Source organism: Danio rerio, chromosome 12 (assembly GCF_052040795.2).
Source record: "Danio rerio strain M-AB ecotype USA chromosome 12, GRCz13ab, whole genome shotgun sequence".
Classification (NCBI taxonomy): Eukaryota; Metazoa; Chordata; class Actinopteri; order Cypriniformes; family Danionidae; genus Danio; species Danio rerio.
Genome location: NC_141032.1, coordinates 37,612,088 through 37,638,371, shown reverse-complemented (window position 1 = coordinate 37,638,371; position 26,284 = coordinate 37,612,088). Strand labels below are relative to the sequence as shown.

Genomic DNA, 26,284 nt, shown 5'->3' with positions numbered 1-26,284 from the left:
TCCGGATGATGGACACGATCACTGCATTGCATGTTTGGGGGTCCAGCATGTTAATGCGGTGCTCGCGGGCGGTTCATGTCGTCATTGCGATGCCATGACCGTTGCACAGCTAAGATCGCGGCTAACTTTCGCAAGAGAGCGAGCCACCCCAGTTGCCTCCTGTTCTAAAAAAGCAGCGGGCGCTCGGGCAGATCTGAGGGTTTCAGCGGGAGCTAATCCGCCGCCCACGGGCTCGCGGACCTCTCGCTCCTCACGGCGCTCCATCCAAGCTTCGGGTGGTGAGAGTGATCCGTCTAACCAGATGGTAGCTCTCACACTCGCTGACACCGGAGATCAGATGTCCTCCGCGGCATCGGAGGGTGGGCTTTCACTGTCCGACGAAGATCCGGACCCGCTCGCCCCCTCCGGGCAGGTGAGCGCTGTCAAATCGGATCCTGAAGCGGACATGTTAGCTGTGCTTTCCCGGGCTGCTTCGGCCGTGGGGTTGGAGATGGTTTATCCCCCAGCTCCGCGGCCGGACCGACTAGATGGGTGCTACGTAGAGGACCAGAAGGCGAAGCCTTCGAAGCCTCTCGTCCCCTTCTTCCCGGAAGTGCACAGTAGGCTCACGCAGTCCTGGAGGGCACCTTTCTCTGCCCGTGCTGCGAGTGCCTCCGCCCTCACCGCCCTTGACGGCGGAGCTGCCAGGGGGTATGAGGCGATCCCGTCAGTGGAGCGCGCTATCGCGGTCAATCTTTGTCCGCGCGGCGCCTCTACGTGGCGGGGTTTGCCCCGCCTCCCGTCCAAAGCCTGTAGGTTGTCTGCCTCCCTCGGAGCCAGAGCTTATAAGGCTGCGGGCCAGGCTGCTTCTGCTTTGCACGCGATGGCCACCTACCAGCGCTACCAAGCGCAGGCGCTGGCCGAGCTGCACGAGGGCGGGTCCAACCCAAGCTTATTACATGAGCTGCGCACCGCGACCGACTATGCTCTTCGGACTACTAAGTCCGCCGCGTGTGCGCTGGGGAGGACGATGTCCACACTTGTGGTTCAGGAACGCCACCTCTGGCTAAACCTGGCCGATATGCGCGACGTTGACAAAGTTCGCTTTCTTGACTCGCCCATATCCCAGGCTGGCCTGTTCGGCGACACCGTCGGTGAATTCACCCAGGAATTCAAGGCGGTGAAAGAGCAGTCGGATGCGATGGGCAATGTCATCTATCGGCGTGGCCGTAAGCCCGCTCCGCCCGCCGAGCCATCCACCTCCGCTGTTCCTCGCCGAGGGCGCCCGCCAACGAGTGCTGCCCCGCCCCCGCCTGCGCCTCCGGCCAAGCGGGCGCGGCGTTCACCTCGAAAGCAGGCAGCCCCTCCTGCCCAGGGTGCCGTTAAGTCCGGTAAACGGACCGCGAAGCGTCCCTGAGACAGGCCATCCGGAGAAGAGGAAACTTGCTCTTTCCCCGCTGGAGGGCGGGGCCCCGATAACAACGGTACTTTTCAGTGCCACCAAAACATCAGTAAAAGAGCACTTTTTCCCTTCCCCGGATGTGACTGCACGAGTTCTGCCAGTCCGGGACGCGCTGCCTTCCGGCTCGCAGACTCTACGTGCTTCGCCAGTGGCTCACGAGCGCTGGGGGGACGGTCTCCCTTCCCTCAGCCCTCCAGCCCCCTCTCCGGAGTCAGGGTGCGGAGCCAGAGCGAATCGCTCTCCTCCAGCTTTTCCGCGGGACCCTGGTGCTTCCCGGATCAGCACACCCACTCCGCGCTGCCCCACCGCTGGTACGTCAGCGATTGTAGCGATGACTCCATTAGCGAGGGCTCTGCCTGCCTGGTTAGCGCGGGCCAGCCCCTCGCGGTGGCTCATACGCACAATCAGACTCGGTTACGCGATTCAGTTCGCGAAACGGCCCCCCAAGTTTACGGGCGTGTATTTCTCCAGGGTCAACCCCCTGTCCGCCCCTGTCTTGCGAGAGGAGATTGCTGCCCTCCTGGCGAAGGGTGCAATCGAGCCGGTTCCTCCAGCCGAGATGGAGAGTGGGTTTTACAGCCCATACTTCATCGTACCCAAAAAGAGCGGTGGGTCACGGCCAATCCTAGATCTGCGCATTTTGAACCGCTGTCTGCACAAGCTGCCGTTCAGAATGCTCACGCAGAGGCGCATTCTCCAATGCGTTCGTCCTCGGGATTGGTTTGCAGCCATAGACCTGAAGGACGCGTATTTCCATGTCTCCATTCTTCCACGCCACCGCCAATTTCTGCGGTTTGCGTTCGAGGGTCGAGCGTGGCAGTACAAGGTCCTCCCCTTCGGGCTCTCTCTGTCTCCGCGGGTCTTCACCAAACTCGCGGAGGGTGCCCTAGCGCCCCTTCGGCTCGCGGGCATTCGCATACTCAGTTATCTCGACGACTGGCTGATTTTAGCCCACTCGCGGGAGCAATTGATTATGCACAGGGACGAGGTGCTTCGGCATCTCCGCCTACTGGGGCTTCAGGTCAACCGAGAAAAGAGCAAACTCGCCCCCGTGCAGAGGATTTCTTTTCTCGGGATGGAGCTGGACTCGATCACCATGGTAGCGCACCTCTCCGAGGAATGCGCTCGCCTGTTGCTGAACTGTCTGAGGGAGCTCGACAGCAAACTAGTGGTCCCACTGAAGTTCTTTCAGAGGCTCCTGGGACATATGGCATCCGCAGCCGCCGTCACGCCGCTCGGGTTGCTCCATATGAGACCACTTCAGCACTGGCTTCACGATCGGGTCCCCAGACGCGCATGGCACGCGGGCACACACCGGGTCTCGGTTACTGCGCTGTGTCGCCGCGCCCTCAGCCCTTGGAACGACCCCTCGTTCCTACAGGCCGGTGTGCCTCTAGGACAGGCGTCCAGCTATGTTGTTGTTTCAACAGACGCTTCCAACACGGGTTGGGGGGCCGTGTGTCGCGGGCATGCGGCTGCGGGCCTCTGGAAGGGTGCCCAGCTGCATTGGCATATCAATCGCCTAGAGCTGTTGGCAGTGTTCCTCGCTCTCCACCGCTTTTTACCGGTGCTGGAGCGGCAACACGTGCTGGTCAGGACGGACAGTACGGCGGCGGCGGCGTATATCAACCGCATGGGGGGTATGCGCTCTCGCCGCATGTCTCAGCTCGCCCGCCGTCTGCTCCTCTGGAGTCACCCGCGGCTGGAATCGCTGCGCGCCATTCACGTCCCAGGCACGCTCAATCGTGCAGCCGATGCGCTCTCACGACAGCTGTTACGCCTAGGAGAATGGAGACTCCACCCCGAGTCTGTTCAGCTGATATGGGCGCGATTCGGGGAGGCCCAGATCAATCTGTTTGCTTCCCCCGAGAACGCTCACTGCCAGTTGTTTTTTTCCCTGACCGAGGGCTCTCTCGGCACGGATGCACTGGCCCACAGCTGGCCTCGGGGCATGCGCAAGTATGCGTTTCCCCCAGTGAGCCTGCTCGCGCAGTTTCTGTGCAAGGTCAGGGAGGACGAGGAACAGGTTCTGCTAGTTGCGCCCCTTTGGCCCAACCGGACCTGGATATCAGAGCTCTCACTCCTCGCGACGGCCCTCCCCTGGCGGATCCCTTTGAGAGAGGACCTACTCTCTCAGGGACAGGGCACCATCTGGCACCCTCGCCCCGATCTTTGGAACCTCCACGTGTGGTCCCTAGACGCGAGGAAGACTTAGGTAACCTACCGACTGCGGTGGTTAATACCATCACTCAGGCTAGAGCCCCCTCCACGAGGCGCGCCTACGCCCTGAAGTGGAGTCTATTCACTGAATGGTGCGTCTCTCGCAGAGAAGACCCCCGAAATTGCCAGATTAGTGTTGTGCTCTCTTTCCTTCAAGAGAAGTTGGACAGCAGGCTGTCGCCCTCCACTCTCAAGGTTTACGTGGCCGCCATCTCCGCTTATCATAGCGCGGTAGCTGGCGGCACCGTGGGAAAGCATAACCTGGTCATCCAGTTCCTTAGGGGTGCTAGGCGAATTAATCCATCTCGCCCCCCTCTCATGCCCTCTTGGGATCTCGCCCTCGTTCTCACGAGTCTGCGATCCGATCCCTTTGAGCCACTCGAATCAGTATCTCTAAGATTTCTGTCCCTGAAGACAGCTCTGCTGGTTGCGTTGGCCTCCATCAAGAGGGTCGGGGACCTGGAGGCATTTTCGGTCAGTGACTCGTGCCTGGAATTCGGGCCGGATTACTCTCACGTTATCCTGAGACCCCGCCCCGGTTATGTGCCCAAGGTTCCTACCACCCCCTTTAGAGATCAGGTAGTGAACCTGCAAGCGCTGCCCCCGGAGGAGGCAGACCCAGCCCTTTCTTTACTTTGTCCAGTTCGCGCTCTGCGCATTTATGTGGACCGTACTCAGAATTTTAGATCATCTGAGCAGCTCTTTGTCTGTTATGGCGGTCGGCAGCAGGGAAGTGCCGTATCGAAACAAAGATTATCCCACTGGATTGTGGATGCCATTTCACTCGCTTATTCGAGTCGAGGTCAGCCGTGTCCCCCGGGAGTACGTGCACACTCCACTCGGAGCGTTGCATCCTCTTGGGCGCGTGCACGCGGCGCCTCTCTAACAGACATCTGTAGAGCTGCGGGCTGGGCGACACCCAACACATTTGCAAGGTTTTACAATCTGCGAGTGGAGCCAGTTTCCTCAAGGGTATTAGGTAACCCTTTGGTGATTGAGGAGACAACTCGGTAGGGTGTTGAAACACGCTTGCTGCGCCATTCTCCCTAACACGGAGGTACGTGCGCCTTTTTTATCTGTCAGTAAAGTTCCCCGTCAGGTGAGCCCTGCAGATTCCTCCGTGGCCCCCAGCACTGACTCAGCGGAGGAGTCACTTGCTGGCCCACTACGTTGTAGGTCTGCCCGCTGGTCAGCCCGCGTTTTGGGTATAGGTGCCTGCTATGCGTGATCCCCACTAGGCGATCCCATATGCTTATTCCGCCACGGTTAAGTCCCCCCCCTGGGCGGACCCGTGTCTTCCCTCTCCGCTAACCACTCTTTGCTATGCGTACTCCCCCTTTTTAGGGCTAGTCCATAGGTAAATTCTGCCATCTATCCCCCCCTTGGGTAACGGATGGCCTCCGCAGCGTCCTCCCTATCGGGATTGCACGCTTCCCAACGTACTGTCGTATTTCCTAGAATTATCTAGATGCTCACGACTTCCCAAAAAATATATCTAAATCCGTAAAACTTCTGTTGAAGTAGGATAAATTAGGGCCAGGGACACGTTGGAGGACCGCGCCCCCCATGATGTGGGTGCGTCACGCTTGCTTGACTATCTCCTCATCGGGGGTGTTGGTAAGGTGCAGTCATTATGGCGCTTTCCATATTCTCCCATTCATGGCACTGAAGTTCCCCAACCGAAGGGGAACGTTCGAGGTTACAGAAGTAACCCTTCGTTCCCCGAGGAGGGGAACGGAAGTGCCATATTCCGTCACCATAATGACTGTCCCTTAGCTGTTTGAAAGTCTCTTCAGCTTAAAAGGATGGCGTCTGCTGGCTCAGGTGTGCTTATATGCTGAGATAATTGCAGATGTCGCACACCTGCGCAAGCTTACGCTGCCAATTAATTTCATTCATTGGCCCGTTCAATACTCTCCAGATAAGCGGCTTCTGATCCGAATCCTCCCATTCATGGCACTTCCGTTCCCCTCCTCGGGGAACGAAGGGTTACTTCTGTAACCTCGAACGTTTCCCAGGGTTCCCCGGTTTCCTCCCAGAAACGTCAGCTAGCTTGGTAAGGACTAGAACCAGAGATGTTCTTGCTGTGAGGCAACAGTGCTAACCACTGGGCCACCGTGCCACCCATCTAGCAAAGGAGGAGGAGTAGGGGTGGAAGGGAGGATTCTTCAAAATGAAGATGGCTGTTATAAGGAAATTAGGGTATTTCTTGGGGTTTAGGAATCGTCTGATTGGGGAATCATCAATTAATTAATGTGGGACCAGCTGCAAGCAATCATGAGCATCTGATCCTCTCGAAATTAGTTTATAAATAAACTTCACTTATAGTAAAAGTAAAAATAGTTTGTGTTTGTTTGTTTATAGTTTAAAGAACAATTTTTTATAATTTAAAGGTCCTTTCTCCAATGTGAAAAAAAAACATTTCTGGGATGAAAAGTTTCCATGAATCTTAGAAATTCCTCATGAAGTCTTTAAGGCCAAGAAAAAACCTTTAATTTTAGGAGTGAGACTTTTTATGAGTAAAGGACTATAAATGTTTTTGGACATGGTGAATATGGTTTCCCCCACAGTCTAAAGACATGCAGTATAGCTGAATTGGATGAACTAAATTCATAGTGTATAAGTGTGTGTGTGTGAATGAGAAAGTGTATGTGTGTTTCCCAGCATGATGCTGGGATTGTGGCTGAAAGGGCATCCGCTCTGTTAAACATATGTATTTGATGGTTCATTATGCTGTGGAGACCCCTGATATATCAGGGACTAAGCCGAAGGAAATAATTGAATACAAATGATGTCTGCAGTGTCTCTATTTTACTTTGTGAAACATGACACAAATGGTTAAATATCTCAAATTTATTGCTAAAAGGGTCATTCAGTAAGGTAACATCTGCTGGTACTTTTCCATTTAGTATGGTTCAGTAAGGATAGTTTTGGGGGAAGTTACCACTGTGTTTAGTAACTGGTACCTTGTATTTATTTTGGTTGAGGTTCCAAGCATTAATTGGTTCCAAGCAACCAATGAATAAACATGATGTGTAAGCCCTGCAGATACTGACTGGCCAGAGAACTGAGTCTCTGAATTCTACATAATTACCCCTTTAAAGTAAAGTACCCATAAGTTTCATACCCTAATCCAAGCTGTCGGCAAACAACGCTGGCATCACGATCTGTCCAGTGTGTGTCACAAACTGAGCCCCACTGGCCATTCAGGTAGACCTCCAGTCGGCCACTCTTTAAGGAAGAACCTCCTACTAGCCTGACCGCTCCTGAATGACAGAGAGAGAGAGAGACATTTAGCACACAATGTCTGAAGCAATTTCTTTCTTTTAAAGAAGATGACAGAAAATACTGGTCAAACATTTTCATATGTTTTGATTAAAATACTGTTTTCATATCTTTTCTGAAGTTAAAACCTCCTTATGTGAAAAGATGAACATAAATGCACCTTTTTGCTAATTTGTCCAACTGTCATTTTATGCTGTAAATAACATTTTTAGTTAATGTTTTATTTTTTACTAACCACTTTACTTTGCTATATAGCTCTGGGTTAGACTCCTACATATTCTATTTATAATAGTATATTTAGAAGCCTCATTTTAAAATCAGATGCAGATTAAGATAAAATTGTTGTTCTTATCAACGTATTCGTGTCTCTAATCCTAGCCCTAAACACAAACGCATGATTGGTTGATAACAGGAACAGACTGCTGATCCAGGAACACGTCCCACATTGGCAAAGTCACTCAACATTTGTCTCAGCGGTGCACAGAATGCAAAGAGGGTTTCTACCTGAGCTTCTTCTTTTTCTCTAACATCAAACCATCCAATTTTCCACAGATATATGCAGAATATTCTTCTCAAGAATGTCAACCGCTGATGTCTAAATATACAGTTTATGCAAAATGCAACAGTCTTCACAGAGAGACAGAAGGGGAAGTAGGACAACAAGGAAAAAATGGGTACTAAAATAACATATTTATCATCTGAAGAATGTTAGGATGTTCTAACATCTAAAGCTGAAGTCCCACTTGCTGATTTTGAGTCATAAATGCCTGTGTTTCTCTTAGCGGGGAAGCGTTAACAGCCTCAGAGGCTAAACTCCCTGATGAGTTAATGGATCTGCTGCAAACTTTTTTTTCGGCAGAACCGAAACTACATATTGCAAAACATTGATTGTGTTTTTCTTGGATTCTCAGAAAGCACAATGAATAAAATAAAAACAGCAAGGGCTTTTTTATATTGAAGGTGCGTTTTTTTGTTCATCACTGAAGCTCTGCGTCAATATTCCACAGTAAAATCCTGAGGGATTCAGGGGTAAAGGTACAGTGTTTAAATGCAGGATTAAAATAAACAACACAAAAACAGCAGCAACAAATCTGAACAATACAGGTTCCGAAATAGAGCTTTCACAGTGAACCAGTTAGAATTTTTTTTTTTTTTTTTTGTGTGAAGAACATTTTTAAAATCTTAAAACGTGTTTCATCAAAACAAGAAGTTGTGGAGTGAAAAGGTTCCAATAGTTTTTCATAGAACCTTTGATGTCAATACAGTAAAAAGTAATAAAATCACATTTAAAGGGTCATGAAACCCCCCTCTTTCGGTTCAAGTCAACCTCAGAATTGTTTCAAAAAATGCTTCATGATGAGCGTGGAGCCCTGTGAGCAGAGGGAGGAGTGGGCATGGCCAGCAGAGCAGGGGAAAAAGAGTTGTTTTTTCATTTTGCGCCACGCTGTTTAAATAGCAAATGCATTTGCACTCATATGTGCGCATATAGGCGTTCTGGTCTAAAAAAGCAGGCATGTTTTGGCGCGTTGCTATTTTGAGAAACTATAATAGTCTGTTCTTTAGACCAGAACAAATCCGGTCTATTGTCCGGCGCAGGGTGCGCCTCGCTTACACACTTCTTAATACACACAAGATGCAGAGCAATACGCAAATATATTTACATATGAAAAATAATTAAAATATTAATATATTATTATCACATGCCATATATAATAAAGCTGTATGAATGCATATTGCCCATCAGTCTTGTTATAGTCCTGTTATTGCCTGTATTGTAAGAAGGTCTATGTATTGTACACATCACTGTAAAAAAAAAAAAAAAAACACCCTAGCTGCCTCATGGAAAAAGGTTAATTATTAAAATTTACCAGAAATTAAAATTTATGGAAATTTCTGTCATTTAAAGTTATTTTTTTATGGTAAATGTCTGTAATTTAATGGCCGTTATTTTACACTTTTTTCCTGCACCCATGAAATAAACTGTAAAATTAAAAAATTTTAACAGTGTTGTTTATACTGTATTTTCTGTTTTTAAATAAAAATAATAATAATATACTTGAAAGAAGTGCTTAATATTAACCTGAAGTTTTTGTTACTGCATTAAAACTAAAAGGAATCATATCTTTGGTTTAAAAGATGTGGTTAAAGTGATAAGATGAATTGGAGTTATACTGTTATTCCACACTAACTGAACATATATCATTCTTCCACATTTGAGAAATATAAATCCCAAAAACTTTTGATTTTTAATGCTGACACTGAAAAATGTTATCTTCGTTGAATTGAGAAGCTTTTGTTTTTTATCTTCAAGTTAAATAAAAATATATAACTTTCACAATCCAAATGAAAAAACCTTATTATGCACTTTTATGGTTCTTTGTCTCAAGGCGTCATTAACTGTACTATACTAGATCAATAAAGCATTCTCAGTGTAGGCAGAAGAGCCTTTCATATATGAAGATAGCGATATTGTTATGTATCCATTATGTTGGTGCCATGTTTGTTTTTAAGTGTAGAGTATTTCTGGTATATGCTGTGTACTGTATGGATGCTGGCTCTCCAAGCTGCAATCTACACGTAATTTACATATTTCTTTTCCTACAGGAATATGATTGGAAAACAATATATATTTAAACCTTGGTTTCATTCAGGAAGATTCCCCACATAAGGCTTACTCTTAAAACACAAAATGACCACTTTAAATTTATTTATTTATTTATTTTTAATGTGGTTCGACACATAACCCAGCTCTGGTAGGAGAGTGATGGAGTAGTAAAAAATAAATAAAAAGAAAAAAGAAAATAAAAATAAAAAATAATAAACAAATAATATAATTAAATTAAATTAAAATAAATAAAAAATGTAAATAAAATAAAATACCATAAAATACAAAATAAGATACAAAAAATAACAAAATTATATTAAATTAAAAATTAAATAAATAAAAACAAAACAATATAATAAAAAAAAATTTTTATATATAAAAATAAAACAAAAAAATACAAACAAAAAATAAATAAAATAATAAAAAATAAATAAATAATAAAAACTAAATGAAACTGAAGTAGTATTTTCTTGTAAAACATGCTCCACACATCTTTATTTACCTAATTTTTTTTAGAACATTTCAGAGTTTTAAATAAGCGCTATGGCACTCACCTTGATGACAGTCACAGTAGGCCCAGCCAATGGCACCTGAACTCTGTCTGAAAAAGCACCATGGGTTGGATTCGCGGTCAGGATTTCGACAAAAATTGTGCTCTCCTAGACCTCTGCCCGGATACTGCTGCACATAATCTGGGAATTCAGTCCACTTCAGACAAGGTGAACCTGAGTCTGTCTGGGAAACAGTGCCATTGTAATAGCCCAGCTCGGTGAAGCCCTCGGAGCAGGACAGAGGAACTAGGGGTGGGGGGAAAGAGAGAAAGAAGGATTTTATACCACAGGCAAAGCCGATTTAAGTTTCAAATCTTATCTTTAAGGCTGAATGTTCGCACTGGAATCCACTTGTTCAGACAGTATGTCAATTTCTGCTGTATCTACATAATATGAGCGTCAGCACGATGCCAAGAGAACTTCTCATTTAACAACCGAAAGAAGCTGTCAGCGTGGAAAGAAAGGGCAGAAAGTGGAAATTTCACCTCTGCTTATATCTATCATGACAACTCGCTGAAGTCATGAGGTGCTCAAGAGAACAGAAGTGACAATATGATGCACTCACACGGATAGCATTACATTCATTATTTACATACAGTGAAATGACATAATTGCAGGTACAAAATGTTAATAATGTAATCTTATAGATTTGAAAAACACTGCTTTCCCTATTAAGCATCTAAATATAATATAAACATGGAAAAAATTAATTAATTTTATCCTTATTTTAGAAACAAATAAGCTAAATGAGCATATTTGGATTTGGACATGAATCCAGACAATTTTTCAAAAGAGATATTTTTCTAAAAATACATTCCAAAATTTTAGGATTTGTTATCCTAGGATTTAGGATTTGTTTAGGATTTGTTTTTTAGGATATGTCATACCCTCTTACTGTGCATTTCAAGAGTATTTTACTGTTTTGTTGACACAAACAACTCTGTTCCCAAACTAAAGAAAAAAACTTATATTAAAAATTATATTATTCGGACTTCTACTCAGCATGCAACTGCATATTTATTTATTTTTGCAAAAATTTAAATTTATAATAAAATAAAATAAAACATAAATAAATAAATTTTCTGTTTCAGACCATAAATATTAGTTCTGAAAAGGCTCAGAAACCATAAAAAATAAAATAAAAAAATATAACAAATTTTTTCTTTAATAAAAATACAGATAAAATAAAACAAGCAAACAATAAATAAATAAATAAATAAATAAATAAATAAATAATAAAATAATAAAATAAAAATATGTTCTGAAAAGGCTCAGAAAAAATGTATTAATTAATTAAAATAAATAATAAATAAACAATAAATAAATTAAATAATTTAATAAAATAAATTAATAATTTTTATTAATTTAAATAAATTAATAATCTGTTTCTGACAATAAATGTATGTTCTGAAAAGGCTCAGTAAACATAAAGAAATAAAACTAAATAAAATAAAATAAAACATAAAATAAAAAATAAAATAAAAAACAATAAATATATTTTTCAGGCAATAATATGTGTTCTGAAAAGACTCAGTAAAATAAATGTTAAAAAGTAAATAAATTAATGAAAATAAAGTGAAACAAAACAAAACAAAGCAAAATAAAATTAAATGAAAAAATAAGTTTAAAAAAAATAAATAAATAAATATATGTTCTGAAAAGGCTCAGTAACCATAAAAGATAAGATAAATAAAATGTAATTTAATTCAATTTAGTTTAATTCAACTTAATTTAATACAGTCAAATTAAACTAAATAAAATAACATAACTGTATATTGTATATTTACAACATAAATATATGTTCTGAAAGAGCTCAATAAAAAATAAAATAAAAAATAAATAAACAGAATTAAATAAAGGTCAGTTTCATATATACTTCCAAAAGTGCTTACTATCTACCTAACTCCTTTGTTAAATCCTAAAATGAGTCCAAAATAATAATCCCTATCACAAACTGCCAGTGTGTAGAGCTCTATCAAGACAACTCTTCTGCCAGCATCTCATATCTGCTGTAACAGCAGCCCTTTTGTTTATCTCTCCAGAACACCCACCTTGGCCTCTACATCTCCTAAAAGCCATGAGAACTGATTCCTTAGCTCCAGGCCTGGAGACGGAAAAAAGATGGAGACATCTGGATCCTTCATCCAGCCTCCTTTCCAGCATAAAGGACGAAGGATTAGACAAGGCTGTGCTCAAAGCAGGTGCTGAGAAGCCAAGATGAGCAGCCAAGAAAGCAGCAGGGAACAGAACTCTCTCTGACCTGCCCTACTTGAGCCTCGCCAGCAAGAGCTCCACTAAACCACCCGGGCTGGATTTAAAGGCACAGTTAGTGTAAACGTCCACCTTGTATTGAGGAAAACAGGTGGCTGTGGTTTCTAAGGCCCAGTATCGAAACAGCACGCATTAATCTCCTTTACAAAGACGAACCATAGGGTTTCTATGAATATAACGGTAAAACTATGTACAGCAATTTTGTACAGCATTTATTAATAAGTTAATATAGTTAATAAGCAACATTTATCTTTTAAAGGGTCCTAGCAGACTCATTTTTAGACTATTTGTGAGGTGTGTGTGTGTGTGTGTGTGTGTGTGTGTGTGTGTGTGTGTGTGTGTGTGTGTGTGTGTGTGTGTGTGTGTGTGTGTGTGTATTTTTTATCTGTTTTTTATATTGACAATGTTAAATATCAATTCATTCATTTTCTTTTCGGCTTAGTCCCTTTATTAATCTGGGGTTATCACAGTGAAATGAACCGCCAACTTATCCAGCATATGTTTTTAGGCAGCGGATGCTCTTCTAACTGCAACCCATCACTGGGAAACACCCATACATTCTCATTCATACACAAACACTACGGACAATTTAGCCTACCCATTTCCCCTATACCGCATGTCTTTGGACTGTGGGGGAAACCGGAGCACTCTGTTCTCGGGGAGAACATGCAAACTCCACACGGAAATTCCAACTGACCCAGCCGAGGCTCAAACCAGCAACCTTCTTGCTTTGAGGCGAGAGTTCTACCCATTTTTTCAAAATCCAAATTTTATGTCAAATTTAATATTATAGAATTTTGAATTACCTCTGGATAAGGTTTTGTCTTCTATCCTTGTAACTTTTAAGTGTAAAGCACTTTAGTTTTAAAGGTGCTATATTAAAATAAATTATTATTATTATTATTATTTTATTTATTTTTTGCATCACTAAAATCCACTAAGATGCTTGTTTACATGAGGTAATGCACTGTGAGTTAATTAGAACTAACATTGAACCTTTTTTTTTTTTAACTAAAATTAACTAAATTAATGAATACGATAATGAATGTGGTGACGCAGTGGTGCAGTAGGTATGGCTGTCGCCTCACAGCAAGAAGGTCACTGGTTCGAGCCTTGGCTGGGTCAGTTGGCGATTCTGTGTGGAGTTAGCATGTTCTCCCTGCATTTGCCTGGGTTTCCTCCAGGTGCTCCGGTTTCCCCTACAGTCTAAAGACATGTGGTACAGGCGAATTAGGGAAGATAAGATAAACACCTGCTGCCAGCAAGTGCTTTGGAAGTGTTATTGCGCAGATGTTTTACGCAGCGGATGCCCTTCCAGCTGCAACCCAGCAAGTACCCATACACTCTCGCATTCACACACATACACTACGGCCATACGCTAGCTTATTCAATTCGACTATAGTGAATATCTTTCGTCCAAGTAGATGTTTTTTTTATTATTATCCCAGGGTGCATTAATAAGGATTAGCATTTACACTACAAATGTCACATGCATTTTTGACAATCTCCGCAATGCGAAGTGACTCTTCACATCACACGCACTTTGTATGTAGAATATCTTGATTAAATTCGTGCTACAAGAGCCATTTTGACAAAGAATTCTAAATCTCAGCAATGCAAACGCCTATGAGACTGAAATTATCACAAAGCTTTATTCACAGACAGACATCTGCCATGCCTAGCAATTATACTGTCACTATTATTACAATGCGTCCCAGCAGGTATGAATTGACAAGCTTCCAGTGACAAGTAATTTGTCTGTCCGAACTCAAACACAAAATTCTGTGAAACGTGACACAATTACAGGAACATGAAGAATGAAGAATGAAGAATATCTAATGTTTAATTGAGAGTATTAGTGCCCCTTCCCCCCCTCCCCTTTTCCAGTGGTGTTTTTTTTTTTTCAGATGTATTTTCCCATTCATTTTTCCTATAGAATAAAAGTCTACATTAAAGTGCCGAAAACCAAACCAACAAGCTATGATCATAAAATCACAAACACTGAATTTGAGGCAAAGAAGTAAATGAAAATCAGACATAAAGACAAAGGTACAATAATTACAATAAATGAAGTATTGTGTTTGCCATCACATATAAAACAAAAATTAAATACACTGATAAAAAATTATTTATTGGATTTACAAACGTTTTGTAAGGTACCATGGTTACAAACAGTTTATATGGGCTGAATTTCAACAAACTGATTATTTTGAACATTACTAAAAAAAAAAAATTGTTTTGTTTAAATTTAGCCCATATTAACCGCTTACCTTAAAAAAAAAAAGTGAATTGAATGATATAATTTTTTAGGGTATATAAATAATATAGTATATACAGTTGAAGTCAGAATTATTAGATCCCCTTTAAATTATTATTTTTTTTTTATATTTCCCAAATAATGTTTAATAGAGCAAGAAAATTTTCACAGTATGTCTGATCATATTTTTCTTCTGGAGAAAGTCTTATTTGTTTTTTTTTTTTTTTTTTTTATTATTATTTTTATAAAAGCCGTTTTTAGTTTTTTAAAAACCATTTTAAGTTTAAAATTAGTAGCCCCTTAAGCTATATTTTTTTTCGATGGTCTACAGAACAAACCGTCATTATACAATGACTTGTCTAATTACCCTAACCTGCCCAGTTGACCTAATTAACCTAGTTAAGTCTTTAAATGTCACTTTAAGCTGTATTGAAGTGTCTTAAAAATATCTAATAAAATATTATTTACTGTCATCATGGCAAAGATAAAATAAATCAGTTATTAGAAATGAGTTATTAAAACTATTATGTTTAGAAATGTGTTGAGAAAATCTTCTCTATGTTAAACAAATTGGGGGGAAAAACAAACAGGGGGGCTAATAATTCTGACTTCAACTGTATATATAAATTTTGTAAAAAATTTTAAAAACATATTTCAAGTTTATTACAAAATATCCACATATTGATACCCAAATATGTAAGTATTGAGAGTGTAAGATGATTTGTTGTGCTCCATGGGAATAGTCATAGCTAAATATAAATAAATTGTCTCGTATTGGTAAATACAAGTCTACTTTTATTTGGCAATATTAGATAAAAAAATCAAAAAAGGCATATACACCAGCCCATATGCCTTGTTTCCACCGAGTGGTATGGTTTAAGAACAGTACGGTTCAATATAGGTCACCAAACTGAGTTGAGTATGTTTCCACTGGCAATAGTACCCTTACTTATTAAGTGTGATGTACATTAGTAAGACTGAAGTAATTTTTTCTGGAAGAAGAAAGCTGTACAGGCCATTCACATATCTCATCTTTCTCCAACTTAAGTGGTTATTTAAAATGTATATGCACAGCAGGGTGGCACACTGGCTCAGTGGTTAGCACTGTTGCCTCACTGCAAGAAGGTAGCTGGTTCAAGTTTGTATGTTCTCCTCGTTTTCGTGTGGGTTTCCTCCGAGTGCTCTGGTTTCCCTCACAATCCCCCACAAAGACATGTGCTCTAGGTGAATTGGATGAACTCTATTGGCCATAGTGTATAGGTGTTTTCCAGTACTGGATTGTGGCTGAAAGGGAATCATCTACGTAAAACATATGTCGGAATTGTTGGTGGATAATTTCGCGCTGGTGACCTCTGATAAATACGGGACTAAGCTGAAGGAGAATTAATGAATGAATATATGCACAGCACTTTCCACACACTTAGATACAATCATTTTTATAAAGTCTATGGACATGTGAATGTACATGTGAATGGCCTCATTGTAAACAAAAATAGAGGACAAACAGTAGATCCCATTCTTGCTTTTTAGCTTGTGGATATTTGTCATAAGAAGACCATCGGTTTGTTTGAGCATGGGCAATGCGTACTATGCAACCCAGGCTCATTCTAAAAATGTACCCCTATATATATTTCTAGAGGGAATGTGCCAAATACGTCCCAGGAACTACGTCTTTTTCAGATCTCAAATTTCTCTTGCGAGTGCCTTCCGTGCCGGCTCTTCTTGCGTAAATCAACCAGGCTGCTGTTGACTGAATGACTGACCGATCGACTGACCCACCCTCCTCCTTCCCTGAACCCAACCGATAGTGTGTTAAAAGTCGTCAACACGGGGGTAAGTCATATCATAACGCCCCGTAGTGCTCATTTTAAAGACGAAATGCAGCCATACGTACTCCTGGCTACATAATTCACAATCTCCAGAAATGTATTTAGGGGTACATTTTCAGACTGAGCCTGTGTTGGTACTATACTTAACCGAATAGCTTAGTGGAAACGGTCCAATAATCCATCGCTTTAAAGAATGAAAGTGGTTAAAGGTGGTTCAAAAAAGATGGATTAAAACATGTGGGGTAGACAGGAATGTGTCTTTCCAGTCTGTGTGATGAGATGGACCAAATCTTAACTTAATACTAGGCGTATATAAGACACCAAAAGAAAAAAACTGTGAAAAAAATGACTGCAGTAAACAGAAATCCTTACATGATTAGGGCTGGATCACAGCTAGCTGGATGGAAAAATCATAGCCGGTCTTCTTCCAGAACTAAAACTTGATTACGCTAACTCGATTTTGGTGTTGTAGTGCTGTGAAAATCTGGATCAAATTGCATTCCGCCCATAATAACATCACACACGCTGCGAATGGCTAGATAATGTGTAGGAAAGATTATTAGCGGTGCCTTGGCGAAACTTTCTAAGAGTTTCAAACGCAACTTTTCTTCGCTAGGGGGCTTTAGAGTTTGAATTTATAGCGCAGTGCTGATGGAGACACAAACACATCTCTCGCCGGATGACTGAACACATGGTGGGGAAGAGAACAGAACTATGGGAAGTGCTCGTGGAGAGTTTCGATGGTGCGGTCCATATGGAGTGTGAAATGCTGCAGACATGGCACAAAAAAGCCTCCGAGAGATGTCAGCAGATTTTCCACGCTTGTCTGCAATTTGTGAGGAACCCAAAGACAGTCAGGAAAGGACAGAGAGGCTGTGATCTTTCACTTCCCGTAATCCTGCGTCAACCAACAATTCCTTTAATCCCAGAATCCAGCACTCAATGACTCAGCAAAATGTCCTTTCCGACCTGTCACTGGAAAGCGCTGTAGATATGAAGGCTCCTCCACCTTTCCGTTTGCCTTTGAAACCACATCTCTGACAGTGGGAAGAACAGGCTGTTAATCACAGTCACGACTGGCACGTCTTGCAGCCTTTTTTGTCTGCATACTCATGGCACTGCACTTTCTGAGCCAGGCCGTCTGCATTCAAGAGATATCAGAAAAACATATATTACAGAGGAACAGTGTGTGTGTGTGTGTATGTGTGTGTGCGCGCGAGCGACAGTAGATTAATGTCTCCATCTGCAAGCTCAGACAGACTCACTGCAATCAGGGCAGAGCTGAATTAGACATATTAAAACAGGATGACGGAGAGCGCTCTCAGAAAGAGTTGTGCCAACCTCAGGGAAATCGTTCGCTGCGTTTCTGCTTAATTGGATGCATAAAGATGTGTGGGCAGGAAACGCCATAATGCTGTCGATAAAGTGTCTGGAACAAACTGAAGAATATTTCATCCATAGAGAGTGGCGTTGAATAAAAAAAAAAGCTCATAATTGCATTTTACGTTCATTTTTGTCTTAATTAGCATTGTGTTTTGTTTTTTAATAAAATATCTAAACAATCCTTAAAATAGATCAGTTTGCCTATGAGGCAGATAATGACTTGTTTTCAGGAAATTTTTCTTTATTTAAGATGATTTTTCTTATCCTATAATCCAAATTTTAATAAAGAGTTTATGCTATGAAAACAGGTCTCCAGTGTTGTTCAAAAAGCTAAGGTGGGTATAGTATTTTACCGCGACATATGAGATAAATGACGTCACTACATAATAACTGGTTATGATCTATTACTAAACCGATACCATTTTGTCCACATCTGCATCGCGGTGCACAGAAGAAACAATAAATTTTGACACCCCATCATATGTATTATAAACAACATACGGATAAATAACGTCAAAATGCCTGCTGCACCATCCCTTTAGAACTGCTAAATTCAGCTGACATTTAAATCCCTTTCCAAAGGAGAACAGAGGTGATAGACATCTATGTGATGGAATAATACGTTTGGCTGATAAAAAGAACCAAAGGGAATTTTTAACAGCAATGACAAGGAAGGTCAGGCAATGAAAGAGTGTAAAACAAAGGCGTCAGGGCATCAGGCCCAGAACCAGGAGTCGACCAAGCTTACTCAGCACAGCCTCAGACATTTCCATCCTATTTCATTACGATGCAAGAAGAAAAAAAAAAGGCTGATCCCCAGGTGCTAATGACTCCTATGACATGGAAAAGCATGGGGGAGGGGATGCAATAAAGAAAACACAAAGAGAGAGAGAGCGATGCATGTAGAATACATGCTCTACAACAAATCTGATAAACTAACACCTCTAGTTCATTAAAAGGATGCCTTAAAACAAGAAATCATCTAATACTGACATTCTTTTCCAAATCTGAACCAAAAGCACACAGATCTGAAGATGGGGGATGAAGCATCAAAGCTATCCGAGAAGCAAAGACTGGCCCAGATGCACAGACGAAGCTGAGAGTCTTTCCTGGGATGTTTTGATGTGGTATTCCAAAAAGAATGATTAAGAAAACGACCTTATGAATCAACTATTATAACTGGAGGACGTAAGCGAGTCAATTAAAGTCAGCCACGGGTTTCCACCAATGGAGAATTTCAATTTTGTGGCACAACAAAAACCATTTTGAAAGCAAATATCAAGTAAATAAGTGAACATTCAATCAAATGGCTTATTTATCATTTCAGTTTTGAGATGATACGCAGTTAGCAGTGGGAATATGCAGACAAACTATTCAAAATAATAATAAAAAGAATGAAAAATAAATAATGCAGTGCATTGTATTGGAGCTCTTTGGCTGGGATTGATTCACCTTCAGCCACTGACACCCTCTGTGCCACTTCTAGCTAATGGAAGCACACTGGCAGAACGAATGGCAGCAGAAATCAAGTCATTTACGCAAAGCATCCGTATGGCGTACTTGGACACACACGCTCTCAGCTCTGCGCCATAGGAGAGCTCATTTTCCCTCCCCAAAAAATCCATTTCCCCACCACAATGAATATTTGATACGCTTCGCATAACGTGCTTTGGCATGTTAGGCGATCAGATGCATAGTGGGGCACCAATGGGTATCAGAGAGCAAAGGGACTTGATATTATAAGAAAATATTACAGAAATGAACTATCCTATGGCTACTGCTTTATGAAAAGCTTCAGTGATGTTCTGTTTATGCACAACAAAGACTTTGCATGCAATCACTGGGCATTGTTACAAGCATCTCAAATGACCACTGTGCAACCTGGATCTATAGGAAGCAATCTAACCGTGCAACTTTCAAGGGACCAATGAAATCACAGGCTGACCCATTTCTTTTGATGTATAAGGGATGCTTCGGGCACAGTTTATGTTTTCAATGAGAAGGAAAAAACCTCAAATCGCTCAATCTAAGCCCTTTCCGTTGCCGGGACCATAAAGCTGTCTGATTGGCTGGTCCGGGGCGGCTTGTTTATCTGTCTTGATGCAGTGACATCAAAGCGCTGACAGTCATTAGCACTCTGGGATTGGTGCTGGGAAATTTCACGCTGTCGAAGTATATGAGAGCGAGATGAGGAGGAAAATCTGACAGAGCTCAGAAAAGATGGGACACCATCACAGGGCAGATGCCCTTATTAACCAGCCACACTGGAGATATCCAGTGCCCAGCGCACAGTGATGCGGTGTAAATGTCATATTTTGGAGCTCTAGGGGAATTGATGAATTATTTATACAAGGCAAACCGTCGCAAATCCATCTTTATCGGCTCATTTCCAACACAGGCAGAGCTGAGAGAATCAGACAAGGGGGAATGTAACTCTAAACAAGCATTTGTTTTTAATTTCGTTCTCCATAAATGCGAGAGAGATAAAAACAAGTGTCTTCATTTTAAATCATGAAAGGTGGCCTTTAGTACTCTCAAACCATTTTATTTCATTCTAGTGGACGCATAAAGGGGATTTAGAAGATAATTTATGCACATTTAAAATGTACGGCCTTTCTCTTCTTAGAAAAATCATTTACAGGATGTTAAACATTCATATTGCTCTTAAACAGATTCTTTTCAGCCAAAGCAACTAACAAAGAGCAAGTCATGTTTACAGCAGTAGCTACAATATAAAAAAATGCCAGGTTCTACACAATCAAATTGTGTAAGGTCAACATAAAGGATATGGCTAACTTAATACTTTTTACACAAATTTAAGTGGATTGAACATAAAACAATTAAATTATTCCAAAAAAAAAAACGAAACCTCAATACTTGTGTTGTTTCAGCTCATTTTAAATACATCAATTGTCATTTTTTAAAAGTATACAGTTGAAGCCAGAATTATTAGCCCCATTGAATTATTAGCCTCCCTGTTTATTTTTTCCCCAATTTCTGTTTAACAGAGAGAAGATTTTTTCAACACACTTCTAATCATAATAGTTTTAAAAACTCATTTCTAATAACTCTTTTATTTTATCTTTGCCATAATGACTAAATTATAATTGACATAATATTTTACTGAATATTTTTTAAGACACTTTTATACAGCTTAAAGTGAAATTTAAAGGCTTAAATAGGCAGGTTGAGGGTAATTAGGCAAGTTATTGTATAACAATGGTTTGTTCTGTAGTCTATCGAAAAAATATATAGCTTAAAGGGGCTAATAATTTTGAACTTAAAATGGTTTAAAAAAAATTTAACTGCTTTTATTCTAGCCAAAATAAAACAAACAAGATTTCTCCAGAAAAAAAAATATTATCAGACATACTGTGAAAATTTCCTTGCTCTGTTAAACATCATATGGGAAATATTTAAAAAAAAAAAAGGAAATTCAAAGGGGGGCTAATAATTCTGACTTCAACTGTATATCAGCTCTTTAAGGCTCTTCAAGCAAATAGATTTTTATTGATTAATTATTTTACTAAATAGCTTGTCAATCAATTTCATGCACTGTTTTCATTTAGTTTTCACATTTCGTCACCTTGTAATTATATGGTTTTATCTGCGTTATACATCATTTTGAGATATTGAGCTTCAAGGCTTTACATTCCATATAGTAAACAATATGCTTGTTACAGTTCTCTTTCATACATTAACATGAGAGAGACCCTAAATGTACTCTAAACATAAACGATCAAAGCTCTCTTAAATTTGCAAATTGGGGTAAAAACGACCAAGAAAGCTGATACTGACTGGTACTTGTGCGTGCATTCAAAATGCTGATTGGCTCACGGAAAGAACCTTAAAGAGTCAAGCTAGAGTTCAATTTTGAGGATAAAACCTTTTTTTTGTTTTTTAATAAAAAGTTTTAAAATATATTTATAAAAAAAAAATCACATAATGTAAATAAGTTGTCATTTAATAAGAATATGTGAATAACTCAATTTTGACTAAAATATCAGATAGAACCTTATAATTCTAAGGTGATGATATGTTTGTTAATCTGATCGTGAGTTGACAGACGATAGACATTACACGCAACTTTAGTGTGTGACCTTCTGAAGATGTCTTGTGGTTCCTGGCACCAATACATTCACGGAAGATACTTTGAGTCATATAGCTAGCTTGTGATATGAAATGGGGCATATGAACCAATGACTGTAAAAAATATGGACGACGCGACAGCCCTTTTTCCCATTGAACGCCTTGAGGGCAAAACGCCTGCTTGACGGGCACAAACTGTCGCAAAAGACTGCTGAAATTGGAGCCAGACATGCGCAGAAGGACTGTCTGATGGAGCCAGATGAGGAGCCGCGAAAATGAGCAGAGTCGAGCTTCCAATCAAACGCTTTATGTAAAATCAACTACGCCCCCTGAACTTCTCAGCATGCGTTTGCTGTCATATCAACACAAATGGATGTAATAACGTTAACAAATATGAGGGTTTTATATATTCAATCGCGCCAGCTCCAGGCCGCAGCGCACAACTTACTCGCGGCGTCGCGGGCTGATTCCGGCTCGCATGCGGCAGCGCCTGCTCGCTCGGCCGCCGCATCTGGCTCGATTGACTCGGACTGGAATCGGGCAGTGAGTCCAGGCATCCGGAGTAGGTCCAGCAGAGGTAACATTAGTCAGTCTGAGCTCTAAGAGATAAGTCTCCGGCAGGCGAGAATCTAGACAGAACTGTGTTTTGGTATCTGGGTGGCTAGGCGTGTATCAGCAAACTAATAAAGCCCGAAAAAAGCCCTGAACTTAGCCAATAAACAGTGTTTCACCAGGATCATGTATGTCAGAAACTATAGTTTACTGCTGAACTTATTTTGTCATGGTAAAATAACACAGAAATCGAATAATAACATTTCAGTCTACTTCAGTCTCCTGCCGAAGCTCAGACGCCGCGCTTTGAGAAACTGTCAATCACAGCTGTCAATCACGATGACACGCCCAGCATTAAATTACTGCTAAAAACAAACTGTTTACAAAAATGAAGATCTGCACCTATTTCAGCACAATAACCAGTGCCTTAATCCACCAGAACTATCTTTCGGGACATTTTATTGCAAGTGTAATATTTTTTTTTATTTGGGCTCAAGTCTCCTTCATTAACACGGAGGAGGCGGGCTTTATGACTTGTACTGCAGCCAGCCCCCAGGGGCGATCTAACGGCCGAAACCTTCACTCAAACGTAGGCTTGCGGCACACTTGATATGAACACTGACTTTGAATTTCAGTCAGTCAGCCCCAAAGCTAATTAAGGTTAATTGTCATCCTACACAAAATCGTAGCGTTTAAGATGTTTTCTTTAGAAAAAAAAAAAAACAGCGATCTTCACTGCCTGGTTGAGATATGAGATAAGGTTGGTATCAGACAAAACAAGAAGCACTGCAATAAATTAAATTTTTCCGCGCCATGTCTTTAAATTATGGAAATTAATTTTACCTCAGTATTTTTAATGGAATTTCTGCATGCATGCCTTTAAACTGTCTTTCGCCTCTTTAACAACCAAATGGATACTTAAGTCTATTTAACTGATTATATTTGAATGACATTACAACATCAATGATATAAAAAGAATCTTATGAATTTGACAGTCACATGAAGCTTTCACCGTAAGTTCATCATTGGCTGTGCATATGCCATAGATTGAATAGATAGCTCAATTGGGATTGTTGACTGTTGAAATAAAGGGACTCGTCTGAGCAAGCAACTTTTTACCACTGCTCCAAGGTCCAGTTCAAACATGTATGTGCTTATTGAAGATGGTTTTGACAGAGAACAGGGGTCATCGTGGGCACTCTGATTGGTCTGAGGCTATGCACTGTGCATTGTGTTGTGACACATTCCTCCTACGACCATCATTAAAATTTTGTGTGACTTGTGCCACAGTAGACCTTCTGTTTGCTTGGACCAGATGGGACAGCCTTCATTGCCCTTGTGCATTAATGAGCATTGGGTCCTCGACACCCTGTCATTGGTTTGTGGTTTTAGTAAATTTTCACCACTGCAGACAAAGAAAAACCTGCGCAATACTGGACAAATATACTGTAGCTGTTAATGAAGCTATTTTTGAAAATCATTTTACTAAACTAAACAGATCATTCAGTTTTTTCTGATCTGAAAAAAACAACAACTGTCAAAGTGCAAACATTTACACTTTAGAATGCTATGAATGACTGAAAACCTTGGAAGATATTCTGACTCTTATTCACTAGCTGGGTTTCCATCACCTTGTGTTATTGCACATTTTGAAGTATTGCATGAGAAACAAGTCACTGAAATGCCAATTTATTTTTTTTGAATCTCTTGATAAGCCAAAAAAATGTTTTACACTAACATTGCCAGCCGTACAATAAATATTATATTTGTACGATAATTTCGACCTTTGTACAATCAATAATAAGAAAAATCCCATCATGTACTATAATTAGAGAATTCTATGGCATTTAAAATGAATTTCATTGTAATCTTAGGGCTTCTATACCTGCTGTCTGTGAAGAGAACGTGGAGTTAGGCACATTTTCTTTCTCATCTTACGTTACTTTTTCTCAGCCAATCAACGTGGAGAATGGCTCTCTCTCTCTCACGAGTTAACATTTCTGTCGTGCGCGCTGTTCTTAAGCCAGTAGTTTTCAGGTTGAGGTTGATTGTTTAAGGAATAAAGTTTTTAAAAATTGTGCTGAAAAGTAAAGTGAGAAGGACAGGGGAGTTTGCCCTTGATGTTCTCATTTTTCCCCATTCAAATGAGTCATGTGAAAGTGTTTTTCCAAAGATAATCTCATCAAAGCAAACACAGAAATTCGGCTCATTACAGACACTCTGAATGTGCTCACCTCAGAGTGTGTTGAAAGTTCAGCAGGGTGCACTCTTTTCAAGCCAACCAGCACTATGTTAACCATGATGACATCCTATTTATACTGCAAAATGAAACATCTGGCAACACACAGGTATCTGATGACAGCAACTCAGAGGTGGAGTTTGAACGTTACCACTAAAGTATGCCTAGTTTATTTTTCTTATTTGCGTATTGTGGTAATTGTGGTAAAGTTGCTATTTATCTAGATCATGCATAGACTTGGTCCTGGAGGGCCGGTGTCCTGCAAAGTTTAGTTCCAACCCCAATCAGACACAACTGGGCTAGCTAATCAAGCTCTTACTAGCCATTCTAGAAACATCCTTGCAGGTATGTTGAAGCAAGTTGGAGCTAAAATCTGCAGGATGCCGGCCCTCCAGGGCCAAGTTTGGACACCCCTGATTTAGATAATAGCTGTATACTCTCCATTTGATTCGTGTACGATAAATTTCTGGTACGATACTTTGACATTTTCAATCTGGCAACACTGTTTCACACACACTTGAGGTGGTTGTAGAGTTACTGTATGCACAAAAGGGTTCATGTGAATAATGGCAGATGGAAATGCATTTGCCAAATAAATTCTGATGACTTGAACATTACTCCCACGTGACTAATCAGTTGACTCCATTATGCTTGCCTTGATTACTGTTGGTTACTATGTTACCAATACTACAGTCAGACACTAACAATTTGACGGAAACACACCTAATTTGCGTTTTTAATATTAATCCCACTTTTATATTAAGTGTCGTTTATACATGTAAACACATGGTAACTATGTGTAAGTAGTATGTAACTACAGTGTATGTACACACTGGTACATAGTATTTACTTGTTTAATACTGGTGTAACTACTGTACAGACATGTAGCAACACACTGAATAGTTTGTGTAAGTTCATCGATAGGTACCGAATTTCAGTATCGTGCAATCCTAATTGGTCTAATGCAATCAAGTGACACAATTTTGCAGGTCAGAGTTTAGGAAGCTTGAACTTTGGAATGCAACAGCATGCGAACGTCACATGAGTTTGCGTTTCTGGGGCCTCGTGTACGAAGACTTGCGTGGAAATCATACTAAAACATTGCGTACGCACAAAGCTGTAAATGTGCGTACGCAGAAAAAAATTCAGATGTATGAAACACTGCGTACGCCGAGTCTCACGCATATTCTTTTGTACATCTGAATGAACGTGAAACTGAGCGCAACATGCACGAGCACAAAACCCCTCCCTGCCTCCTCCCCCGTATGAATATGCTAATGACTCTACTTTGACAAAACCCAACGAAAAAGCAATGGCAAAAGCAAGCAAAAATAGAAACTTTGAACAGAATGTGAATTGTAGGTGCTGCTTTCGGAGGTAGACCGGATAAAAGCGGTGTTATTTGCAAGTTTGTTCTCCTGAGTTAACAACAAAAGAAAAAAATTGAGTGGGAGAGTTTAGCTGATGCGGTTAACACAATTGGGTTTGAACATCGCACTGAGTGAATTAGAAAAGAAATAGTGTGTTTATAGGTGTAAAATGTTGCAGTACCCTTAACAGTC

General features: G+C 41.1%; 1 protein-coding gene and 1 long non-coding RNA gene across 6 annotated transcripts in view; both read right to left on the bottom strand.

Moving 5' to 3' along the window:
- Positions 1–26,284, bottom strand: part of si:ch73-127m5.1 — an 80,548-nt gene that overhangs the window by 43,315 nt on the left and 10,949 nt on the right. For all 5 annotated transcript variants that reach the window (XR_015504367.1, XR_015504368.1, XR_015504369.1 and 2 more), the window contains exons 3-4: positions 10,106–10,348; positions 6,789–6,927 (exon numbers count right to left, since the gene is read on the bottom strand). Coding sequence is in view for 2 of the 5 variants with exons in the window: in XM_087276737.1 (XP_087132863.1) it covers positions 6,789–6,927; positions 10,106–10,348 (382 nt within the window). In the remaining 3 variants the exon portion in view is untranslated. The remainder of the gene's footprint in view (positions 1–6,788; positions 6,928–10,105; positions 10,349–26,284) is intronic.
- Positions 14,836–19,535, bottom strand: LOC147834519 (uncharacterized). The gene is made up of 2 exons (XR_015504462.1): positions 16,598–19,535; positions 14,836–16,251 (listed from the first exon to the last, which is right to left on the bottom strand). It is a non-coding gene; the product is annotated as an uncharacterized LOC147834519 (long non-coding RNA).